The sequence below is a fragment of the Myxine glutinosa genome, chromosome 12 (genome assembly GCF_964187855.1).
Source record: "Myxine glutinosa chromosome 12, kmMyxGlut1.1, whole genome shotgun sequence".
Classification (NCBI taxonomy): Eukaryota; Metazoa; Chordata; class Myxini; order Myxiniformes; family Myxinidae; genus Myxine; species Myxine glutinosa.
In genome coordinates, this window is record NC_136272.1 from 38,763,313 (window position 1) to 38,775,911 (window position 12,599).

General features: G+C 47.6%; 1 protein-coding gene across 1 annotated transcript in view; it reads left to right on the plus strand.

Moving 5' to 3' along the window:
* The window catches only part of LOC137417267 (formin), a 147,030-nt gene that overhangs the window by 116,385 nt on the left and 18,046 nt on the right, over nt 1-12,599 (plus strand). Inside the window, exons 16-17 of the mRNA XM_068103106.2 lie at nt 7,485-7,536; nt 7,642-7,791. Coding sequence (XP_067959207.2) covers nt 7,485-7,536; nt 7,642-7,791 — 202 coding nt within the window. The remainder of the gene's footprint in view (nt 1-7,484; nt 7,537-7,641; nt 7,792-12,599) is intronic.

Consider the following 12,599-nt stretch of genomic DNA (forward strand, 5'->3'; position numbering starts at 1 on the left):
GCATGGAGCTAGTCCATGCCTTCGCCCGCCGCCAACTCCATGTGGCGGGGGAGAAGATGAAGCGCAGGTACGACCACCGGAGCCAGGGGAGTCAGTACACTCCGGGGATGAAGATTTGGTTCTTCAATCCCCGGAGGAGGAAGGGTAGGTGCCCGAAACTCACCTCTCCCTGGCAAAGCCCGGGGGTCGTCCTGTCGCAAGTCTGTGACGTGGTAGTAAAAATCAAAATGGGGCCACGAGCCCTCCCTCGGATCGTCCACGCCGACCGAATAAGGCCTTACACCGGCGAGCAGGCGCCCCCGTGGATTGCCTCGGCTTTAGATGCCGAGGCGGGACCCAGTACCTCTGAATAAGGGGGGCTTATTAGTGCCAGAGGACTGGGGGATTGATGAGCGATGGGCCCGGTGGGTAAGGGTGGCATCCCTGCCACCCTTCCCATGATGGTGGGGCAAATGCGCACTAGATTAGGGGGTGTATGGCAGTGAAAACTAGCCCGGGTGGGTTAGGATATTGTGTGTAGGGATCTAGCGAAGATGACATTAGGTAACGTTAAGGTTTAGATAGTGACTGATACCTGTAGTGGGGACGCAGGTAGATTAGAGTGGATAATAATGACGAGGGAGCGCAATAGTTTAAAGGGACGACTGGGAAGCGCAAGTTTCAGAGGGGAGTAGTTAGATGAGATGATGCTGTGTGAGAACTGGACAGGTGTGTGGAGCAGTGAGGGAGTAGTGAGTGTTGTGGATCAGCGCGAATGCGCTTGGGGGAGAGAAGGGTGCAGGCGGCACCAAGTATGAGAGCACAGGTGTGCAAGTTACAGGTGTGTGGAATACATGGAGTATTGGAATGAGTGGTGTGGAGAGAGTTGGAGTAAGTGGTACGGAGTGGTGTGCATGGTGCGAAGGTGTGGATGGGGGAAGAGTGGACCCCTTTCACGAGTACCCGGGGCGGGTAGTGTAAGTGTTAGGTAGAGGGTATAGGTAAATTGTGGTTGGATATTGGCATTTGTGGTGCGGTTGCAGAATGGTATTGTGGATGGGTGCATTAGTGTTGTGGAAATGGCTGGGCGTGTAGCCTGTTAGTGTGTGTAGTTGGTTTGGGCACTCCACCACTGTGAGGATGTCGGCCAGGTGAGGCCGCAGGTGGGCTCTGGGAGCCGTTAGTGTCAGTGGGTGCCTGAGGATCCCGGGTGTGGATCGGGCCGCCCGTGTCAGAGAGGGCACTGAGGGGGTGAGAGTGCGAGAGGGCCTTCCCCAGTTAGTTAGGTTAGGGTGAGGAGCAGGTAAGCTCGGGTGGCAACTACAGTGGTGGAGGTGTGCAGGTGGGTAGACCTGCTGGGAGAGCTACACGTCACAGCCCAGAAATTGTGCGAGGGCACCGGGAGATGAATCGGGGGAGTGAGACCCCAAATTGAGAAGCACCACAGTTTGGGCAATGGGAATTGGTTTTTAGAACCCATAGTGTAAGTTGGCCAATGGATTGGCAGGGAAAGACCCCGGGTAATGTAAAGTTGTTAAAGTCATTTAGGAAATAGTTAGGATTGATGAACCTGTCGCACCATACGCAGCCACTTACCTGAGGTGATGATGATGACTCCACACCTGTGTTCCTTTGTTCTGTGTTGCAGGAAGTGAGAATTGCTGTTGGATTTGTGAGACGCATCACGACGTGGATGAGACATTGGGGTGATTCCATCTCTCCCTCCTTAGGAGGGACTGATGATGAATTGGTGATGGCAAATTTTGATGTTGAGTTGGAAATGGCAAATTTGATTGGTTAGGAGGGAGAGAAGACGAATTTGGTTTATGGGAGGAACGGGGAAGACAGTAGGGACGTTTGTTGATGTGTAAAGTAGATGTTTATGGGTAGTGTTGTGTTTTGTGGATACAATAAGGGGTAAGGGAGGGGCAATGTAGGTTACCTGGTGGGGGGGGGGAGGGGGGGGCGTACGGTAGGAACGTACCTGTCTCACCTGGTTCCCATGTGCCCCCAGTGTGCATTACCTTACATTGCGTGCACTTTTGCGCCCTTACCACCTTACTCACTTGTTTTCTTTTGTCTCCCACCTCCGAGGATCTGGCTTTGGGGCGGAGAGAGAGGAGAGAGAGGTGCTGGCTCCGCAGTTGTGGGCCTGTACTTTCGCTGCTTGCTGCCTGGATCGATACACCATATGGACCGCAATTTTTGTGGCCGCCCACAATGGACCGCAGTTCTTTTGCGGGCAAGCACCACCCGTTGATGGACCTCTGGATCAACGTGGCACCTATGCCATACAGGTGAACCACTTTTAGTTGGCCCCCCTGACGGCCACAATTCAGAAATGGACGCAGTTGGCGCCTTTCTTTATTTCTAAAGAAGCCAGAAGGCCAAGTGCACTTCATGAAGGCAAGACCAGCGGCAGAACATCGGCCGGCTGCGACACCACCGGTGACCATGGACACTTAATTGTGCATTGTTTATGAACACTTTATTGGTGCACCGGATGGTGCTGACTGTGTGTATGGGGTGGTGCTTTTGGTGCTTGGATGGGGTGCTCTGCACAGTATTAAAGGCCGTAGGGCCACAGGGCACTCGTGGGTTGGTGTATCGATGCTGGCATGCGTGCTCTCTCTATGCATAACATCTGCATTCTGCATGTGTTCCTCAAAGAACAGGTCCTGGATCGTAGTGTAAATATCAGTCTTGTGTAAATAATGCTCCCTACCGGCTGTATGTTTAGTTTGAGGATGCTTTCCGCGATCCGGTTATCCTGTGGGTGTGTTTCTGGGAGGAGAAGGGTGCAACGTCGCAGGGGGAAATATTTACTCATTTGTGAACATCTGTAAAACTGTCGCACTCAGGGTTGAGTTAATAGTAGAGGGAAGTACATCTGAGTGCCACACTAAAGTAAGTAAAAATTTATCGGGTCGGGACGCCCCGTGGTAGAGAAGGGTGCAATGTTGCGGATATGAGATTGGCATCCATCCATATCCGCTTGTAAATATTCCCCTATTTCCTCAACACTTCCCAACTATCCCCAATCCCCCATTCCCTAGTCCCATTTTCTGTAAACAACACTCTGTAGACCCGACCTCCCCCTATTTCCCCCATTAAATGTCGCATCCAGGTCCACCGCATCTCACGTAGACAACTATAGGACATCTTGCTCGTTATTCTTAGTCTATGTCAGTTAAGGACTCGTTTCCATTAATTCTGACTCTTCGTTGCACCAGAATGTGATTGTATGGCACCGTTAGGAAGTTTAGGACCTCCCAATACCTCCCCGCAGCTCTTCCTCACGGTTCAGCAACAACAACAGCAACAGCAACAACAACAACAGCGGCGGCGGCGCGGGGAGTGTGCGTCCTCACTCCGGCTTGGTTGGTGGGGGGTGTTGGGAGGGCGCCATGCCTTTCCAACGAGCCGCCATCGCACATGTGCTCGACGGGGTTACCAAGTAGGGGCTCGCTGTCAGCTCCTCTTCAAGGGCAGAGCCCGGTAACCCCCGCACCCGATAGAAGCGGCGGACCGGTCCCATCTGGGGCGGAGCCAACGAGCCGAGGGCGTGTGACTCCACGCTGAGCATGCGCAGAAAGAGGGAGGTGACGTCAGATGCACGCTGAGCTTGGAGAGAGAAGGACGCCACCAACCGAGCGCTGTGACACCTCCCCGCATCTTTGGACTGGACCGTGCTTTATCCTGTCCCTGAGCCAAGGTGCACCTTGTGCTGTCGACTGCCTGTCCTTCCCTGCCATCAATCCCTGTGTGTCAGTCTTGTTCCGTTTGTCTGTGGTCTGTCTGGGATAGATAAGATTGTGTCTAAGTGCCTATCTCTTCTGTGTCTTTACCTCATTACCTTGTAATCTACCCCTTTTCTCCCCCACTAATTATATCCTCCTCCGGAGGTCTTGAGAACTGTACCCCTTGCGTCGTTTCATTTATCCCAGTCGTTGTGTCCTTTCCTTCATTGATTTAGCGTAGCGCGATTTGGCCAACGTTCGAGGGAATCGGGTGAGTTGGGGGTAATCGGGTAAACTGTGCGAACACGGCGGCCATTCCGCTCGGCCCATCATAACATCTTAAGCCGTGTCCGTAACAATATCTTTCATTGAAATAAACCGTTCCTCCACAATGCTCGCACGTCTATGATTATTACTCCTGCTCTTGTACATCCTCAAGCAATCATTTAATAATGTTTTTTACAACGTTAATTGATGCACAATTTTTGTATAATGTAATAAAGAACATACTTCTTGCTTCTTGAACATAGTCCTGAAGAACATACTTGAACATAGTCTCACTTCTTACTTCATATAAACATAGTCTTGCTTCTTGCTTCATATAAACATAGTCTTGCTTCTTGCTTCATAGGAACATAGTCTCACTTCTTGCTTCATATAAACATATTCTTGCTTCTTGCTTCATATAAGCATAGTCTCACTTCTTGCTTCATATAAACATAGACTTGCTTCTTGCTTCTTATGAACATAGTCTCACTTCTTGCTTCATATAAACATAGTCTTACTTCTTGCGTCATATAAACATAGTCTTGCTTCTTGCTTTATATAAACAGTCACAAACATAGTTTTACTTCTTGCTTCATATGAACATAGTTTTACTTCTTGCTTCACATGAACATAGTCTTGCTTCTTGCTTTATATAAAGTCACAAACATAGTCTCGCTTCTTGCTTCATACAAACATAGTCTTGCTTCTTGCTTCATATGAACATAGTTTTACTTCTTGCTTCATATGAACATAGTGTTGCGGATATGAGGACTGTATTTTTTTGATTGTGTTGTATTGTGGTAAATTGGTGATGAATATTGCTTGAGTCTGCGCCTCCTGCCTCCGGAGCTGTGTAAAGGTCAAAAGGGCGTCCCATAATTAGTCCACAAGCATACACGTCAGCCAATCATAGAATACCCCTGTTCGATAGTTATATCTTATTCTGTGTTTTAGGGTAAGGCTGTGTCTCCCATTAATAGAAGTACTCCATTGCACCAAGTGAAAGAGATAGATTCCCTTCATTCCCATTCCCAAAACCTCCATTCCCCCTTTTCGTCGATTGGAAACTACCTCCGCTCCAATTGCCGCCATTGACCACGAGGCAGGGTTGGGGAAGAAAGGCGGGTCCCCACCTCGTCATAGAGGGGAGGAGTGAGTCAGCCCCACTCAACCAACCACGAACAAGGGGTTGGACTTGGAGAGGGTGTGGAAAGAAACATCGAGGAGGTTCGCGAAGGTTGAGGGGTGGGGCCTATATAACCCACGGCAGGGCGTTTCCCAAGTGGCAGAAGAGAGATGAGCCTTTACAGCAGACAAGGGAGATGAGCTTTGACGACAGAGAAACTGCGAAAGAAGTCCAGGGTTGAACTGCAGCTCGAGCCACCTAAACTGCACTCACTGCAGCTCGAGCCACCGAAACTGCACTTGCTGCAGCTTGAGCCACTGAAACTGCATTTGCTGCAGCTGGAGCCACCGAAACTGCAGCCACAGCAGCGTGAGGCCTGGACGGCAGTTTGGAGCAGGGCTGCGAAGGAGCGGCGGCTGCCCACGAGTCGATCAGCTGCAGGACCAGTTGGACCTCCCTATCCCGCAAGCCATCCATCACCTGCCATCCCTATCATCATTCCCCGCGTAAGTCTGTCCGTGTTTGTTCTGTCCCTGGGTTAATTAAGACTGTAGGTAAGCTAGCGTTGCACTGTGTATCTAATCTCGTCTGTAAATAAACGTGACTACTTTCTTCTTGATTATATGTGTAAATAATAAATCCAATTACTCTTCTGTACGTCTCCTCGTCTTATTCCTTTTCCTCTTTGTATTCGGTCGCTTTAGAGTTTTCCCGATTGAATAGCGGTGGCGCGATCCGGCCAAAGTTTGGGGCAAATCGGGTATTAGTCGGGGAATAACTGTTCGGTCGCGGTAATACCAACCGCTCGGTAAATAACATCTTTAACCGCGTCCGTAACAATAGTTTTACTTCTTGCTTCATATAAGCATAGGTATTGCTTCTTGCTTCATATGAAGATAGTCTCACTTCTTGCTTCATATGAAGATAGTCTCACTTCTTGCTTCATATAAACATAGACTTGCTTCTTGCTTCATATGAACATAGTCTCACTTCTTGCTTCATATAAATATAGTCTTACTTCTTGCTTCATATAAACATAGTCTTGCTTCTTGCTTTATATAAACAGTCACAAACATAGTCTTGCTTCTTGCTTCATATGAACATAGTTTTACTTCTTGCTTCATATGAACATAGTTTTACTTCTTGCTTCATATAAACATAGTCTTGGTTCTTGCTTCATATGAACATAGTCTTGGTTCTTGCTTCATATGAACATAGTTTTGGTTCTTGCTTCATATGAACATAGTCTTGCTTCTTGCTTTATATAAACAGTCACAAACATAGTCTTGCTTCTTGCTTCATATGAACATAGTTTTACTTCTTGCTTCATATGAACATAGTTTTACTTCTTGCTTCATATAAACATAGTCTTGGTTCTTGCTTCATATGAACATAGTCTTGGTTCTTGCTTCATATGAACATAGTTTTACTTCTTGCTTCATATGAACATAGTTTTACTTCTTGCTTCATATAAACATAGTCTTGGTTCTTGCTTCATATGAACATAGTCTTGGTTCTTGCTTCATATGAACATAGTCTTGGTTCTTGCTTCATATGAACATAGTTTTACTTCTTGCTTCATATGAACATAGTTTTACTTCTTGCTTCATATAAACATAGTCTTGGTTCTTGCTTCATATGAACATAGTCTTGGTTCTTGCTTCATATAAACGTAGTCTCGCTTCTTGCATCATATAAACATGGTCTCACCTCTCGCTTCATATAAACATGGTCTTGCTTCTTATAAACATGGTCTTATTCATATAAACATGGTCTTGCTTCTTGCTTCATATAAACAGTCAAAACACTCACTTTTCTCTTCTCTTTTTTTTGGGGTTAACCGAAATTTTTCGTGTGTGTGTGTGTGTGTGTGTGCGTGTGTGTGTGTGTGTGTGTGTGTGTGTGTGTGTGTGTAGAGAGGAGAGGAGACGAGAGGAGAGGAGAGGAGAGGATAGAATAGAATAGATTTTATGTCTATATAGAGATATGTCATGACTAACTCTCAAAAATTTATACTTTGGATAGTACCCAGGGTAATTCCACCTCCCCCTCTTCCCATCACCCCTCCCCTCCCCCACCCCCATTCCCTGTAAGTGGGGGGAAGATAACTTGCCAATGATCCCTAAGGGAGCGGGTGTTTCTACTAAACCAAATAACTTGAAAATGTAAATATTATTTCAAAGAAAAAGCTGAAACCACAAAGACGGAAGGGATTGGTCGATGAGTACGTTTGAGAGCATGATGTCATAAAACGACCATGTCCCTGATTCATCTTTAACCATCTCGTGTTTTAGTAAAAAGCCAAAGTAAAAAAGCCAGGTTAATCCAGTTCAAAAGCTAACTGCCCCAATGCTCCTACTTTTACCTTTCAGCGAAAGTTACCTGTGACATGGAACACAAGTATTTGGAGGAGACTCATGCGAGGTGCGGTACCTTGTCTATCAATGTGGTTCACATTTGTGGTTTTTACACATTTTACTCCACAACAAGCAGATGATTATCCTTTTCCTGTGTATTTTCCTTCGGCAGTTTCCTGGTTTTGGCCGAGTATTTTTGCATGAAACCCAGGAGTGGAGAAAAGGAAGTTACTCCAAGCCAGTTGTTCTCCACATGGTACGAGTTCGCTGTGGACTTTAAGGAATGGTGGAAGAAAGAGAGACAGGTTGTCATAAAGGAACGGTGAGTAGGAACCGAGCATGGAAAACATTGTTTAGGTAGGGGATGGGATAGGAGAGAATGTGGTCTGGCAGACCTTCAGTATGGATGTACTTTGTAGGGGGGAGAAGGTGCAGATGAAAATTGAGGCAAAAGGTGGTGGTGGAGAGGGACAAGAGAGGTGGGGGGTTCAGAGAAAGGATGCTCGTCATCGTGTGAAGGTGTGAAGAGGGAAAAACTGGTGTCGGAAAACCCCACAAAAAAAGGGATTAATGTGGGCTGTGCTCATTGTAGTTCTTGTAGTAGTAGTAGTAGTAGTAGTAGTAGTAGTAGTAGTAGTAGTAGTGGTAGTAGTTGATGTGGTAGTTATTGACAAAGCAGTTGTAGTGGTAGTAGTAGTAGTTGTTGTAGTAGATGTGGATGATTATGTAGTCGTACTTGATGTAGTCATCAATATAGTTGTAGTTGGTGATGTGGTAGTTATTGATGAAGCAGTAGTAGTTGTAGTTGTTGTTGATGTAGATAATTATGTCGTAGTACTTGTCATCAATATAGTTGTAGTTGATGTGGTCGTAGTAGTACCAGATGATTATGAAGTAGTATGTGTAGTTGTCATTAATATAGTTGTAGTTGGTGATGTGATAGTTATTGATGTAGCAGTAGTAGTTGTAGTTGTTTTTGTAGTTGTAGTAGAGGTAGATGATTATGTCGTAGTACTTGTCATCAATATAGTTGTAGTTGATGTGGTAGTAGTAGTTCTAGATGATTATGAAGTAGTATGTGTCGTTGTCATTAATATAGTTGTAGTTGGTGATGTGGTAGTTATTGATGAAGCAGCAGCAGTAGTAGTTGTTGTAAAGAATGAGATTCTACAACAATGTCTCCAAGCTGAGTTTAATCAGAATCGATCTCTAATAGTATCTGAAAGACAATCAACAAGCATAGCATCAGTACACTACAATCATACACGCAAATATGGGTATCTTCCAAGCAAGCAAGCAAGCAAGCAATGCCATATAATTCTTCTTACCATTCTAAGGCACACACATGAATAGCGCACACGATAAATGTCACAGAACTCGCCCTCTGCGCTTCCCGACCAAGATCTTATAGAGGCCGTACAGTGGGCAGTAATTGTAATTACACCTGGATTCCAACTTGTATACAATTTCACTACACTGCTCCCTGACATTAAAACCTTGCTTGCAAGCCATATAGCAATATGTTCGTAACTATAATGAGCAGGCAATCGCATACGATGCAAAGGTCAATGGGTCATATCAAGTCCAGCCGAAGCGATCGGGGCGACGGCTTTCTCTGCCCGTGCACGTTCGATACACATGTGATCCCTAACATGGGATACACATGTGATCACATATGATACACATGTGATCCCTAACATCGGGACCTCTGACAGTGATGCTTGGATCGTCACAATCAGGAAACCCGTCCGTACCTTCCATCTCAGGTGATGGAGGCGGCACAACTATACCAATCGGATCGGGCGAGCAAGGGGGTAGGTTCGCTGACGGATTCCCCATCACCGGCAGATTCCCCATCACCCGATCGCTGAGCTCAAACCCCGCCGGCTCCCCGCACGGCGCAACATGACGCACGGACACCGTGGACTCACGACCATCCGGCAGCTGAATCCGAGCGTGATCAGGATTAGTTTGAAGAATGCGGACCTTGGCTACAGGTGGATCATATTTGCTCGGGCGCACCGCACGTTTGAGGAAAGCCGGTCCGGGCTCAGAAAGCCAACCAGGCAAAGATCGGACGGCACCGCTACGACGCGAGTAGCGAAATAAACGATTGTGAGGAATTTCATTTGTAGCGGTGCACAGCAGGGAACGGATCGAGTGTAGGGCCCCTTGCACCATCCAGGTCCAGTGGTCCGGGCCGAGCCCATGGGTCTTTAGGCCCAAGGTAATGGCCTTCCATATGATGCCGTTAAAGCGCTCCACCTGACCATTCGCCTGCAGGCTGAACGGGGTAGTGAAGCTCGAGGCAATGTTCCGCTGCAGCAGAAACATCTTTACATCCCGAGACAAGAACACTGCACCTCGATCGGTGTGCACATAACCCGGATTCCCAAACATCGTGAACAGAAGCTGCAAACATCGAATAACCGAGGCGGCACTCATGTCACGGCACGGAAAAGCAAACGTGAATCTCGAATACTCATCGACAATCGTGAGGAGATACCGAGAGGTACCGGAAGCCGGTCGAGGTCCCTTAAAATCCATAGATAATCTCTCCCACGGCCCGGTAGCCTGAATCAAGGTACCCATTTTTAGTTTATAGAAGCGCGGTTTGAGTTCTGCACAGACGGGACACGTACGGCACAAACGACAAAGGTCCTCAACAGAGTAGGGCAAATTGCGGCAACGCACGTAATGAGCCAAGCGAGTCACCCCGGGGTGACATAACGTATTGTGAAGAACGCGTAGGTCCTCAAAGGAGGTTAGACTCGCGCAAACCCCTGGCCGTGATAAAGCATCCGCCGCTAGATTATCCCGTCCAGGGCGGTACGTGATGTGGAAGCTATAGTCAGCTAACTCTATGCGCCTCCGAGTAATTTTCTCATTCTTAATACGTTATGTCACCCCAGGGTGACTCGCTTGGCTCATTACGTGCATTGCTGCAATTTGCAATGTTGAGGACGTTCGTCGTTTGTGCCGAACGTGTCCCGTTTGTGCCGTACCTTCGGTTCCGGGGGCTTTCGTGGACTCGAACGCAATCGGAAGCGTACGGATGTCCGTTCGTCACAGCTGGACTCAAGGGAGAGACGCACAGAGAACGATGTTATTGTGGAGCAACCCGCACCTCCTGCCGCTGAAATTCCGTTGCAGTTCACGGAAGCCCCCGGACCCGAAGGTACGAGTCTGGCTGCGACTACCTCGGTTGGGGGCAACTCTAAATGCTTCCTCTGCGGCAACCGGAATCATCCCCGATCTTCGTGCCCGGCACGAGAAGTGACGTGTCACACATGTGCTCAGAAGGGCCATTTTGCAAAAGTATGTCGCGCATCACGGGGAAGACGTTCTCGGCCCACGCTGGCTGGCAATAACTCAACTCGTGAGGCTCGCTCGCCACCCTTGGAGGTCCCGAGACTGCCGGGACCGCATGGCCTGTCCACCGCCGTCGTCCCAGTACTGATTGAAGGACAGCCAGTGAACGCCCTCATCGATACAGGGTCAACTGAGAGCTACGTTGATATGAGCCTCGTTCGACAGCATCAATGGCCGATACTGGGAGCATCGCGCTGGATCTTCATGGCATCCCAAGCACTTTGGATGCGAACCAAGGGGGAATGTCATGTAAAACTAGTGATTAATGGCACAATGTATCCGGATGTTCGTCTAATGTTCTTGCCTACCTTATGTGCGGAGGTGTTATTAGGCCACGACTTCCTCCATCGACATGGCCGTCGATAGATGACGGTCGGGGGAGACGCTACTTTCTCGGTCTGTGCCTTGGCGGGGATGACAATCGAACCATTGTCGTCATTCCCTTTATTCCCGGTGATGGGGAATCCGCCGGCGATGGGGAATCTGTCAGCGACCCTACCCCCTCACTCGCCCGAACCGATTGCGTTTGAGCTTGTTGGAGTACGAGAGCCTGATCGTAAGCCTCCTGAAGAGACAGGGTCTTGGATTCAGATGTGTTTATTTGGCGGATGTATTGGTTTGACGGATGTATTGCTTTGGGAGATGTGTTGGTTTGGTGTATGTGTTAGTTTGGCGGATGTGTTGGTTTGGTGGATGTGTTGGTTTGGTGGATGTGTTAGTTTGGCGAATGTGTTGGTTTCGTGGATGCGTTAGTTTGGCGGATGTGTTGGTTTGGTGGATGTGTTTGTTTGGCGGATGTGTTTGTTTGGCGGATGTGTTAGTTTGGCGGATGTGTTTGTTTGGCGGATGTGTTTGTTTGGTGGATGTGTTAGTTTGGCGGATTTTTTTTTTTTTTGGCGGATGTGTTTGTTTGGCGGATGCGTTAGTTTGGCTGATGTGTTTGTTTGGCGGATGTGTTTGTTTGGCGGATGTGTTTGTTTGGCTGATGTGTTTGTTTGGCGGATGTGTTTGTTTGGCGGATGTGTTTGTTTGGCGGATGTGTTTGTTTGGCGGATGCGTTAGTTTGGCTGATGTGTTTGTTTGGCGGATGTGTTTGTTTGGCGGATGTGTTTGTTTGGCGGATGTGTTAGTTTGGCGGATGTGTTTGTTTGGTGGATGTGTTAGTTTGGCTGATGTGTTTGTTTGGCGGATGTGTTTGTTTGGCGGATGTGTTAGTTTGGCGGATGCGTTAGTTTGGCGGATGCGTTAGTTTGGCTGATGTGTTTGTTTGGCGGATGTGTTTGTTTGGCGGATGTGTTAGTTTGGCGGATGCGTTAGTTTGGCGGATGCGTTAGTTTGGCTGATGTGTTTGTTTGGCGGATGTGTTTGTTTGGCGGATGTGTTTGTTTGGCGGATGTGTTTGTTTGGCGGATGTGTTTGTTTGGTGGATGTGTTAGTTTTGCAGATGTTTTAGTGTGGTGGATGTGTTTGTTTGGTGGATGTGTTGGTTTGGTGGATGTGTTGGTTTGGTGGATGTGTTGGTTTGGTGGATGTGTTAGTTTCGAGGATGTGTTAGTTTGGTGGATGTGTTAGTTTGGCGGATGTATTGGTTTGGTGGATGTGTTGGTTTGGTGGATGTGTTAGTTTGGAGGATGTGTTAGTTTGGTGGATGTATTGGTTTGGTCAATGTGTTAGTTTGGCGGATGTATTGGTTTGGTGGATGTGTTGGTTTGGTGGATGTGTTAGTTTCGAGGATGTGTTAGTTTGGTGGATGTGTTA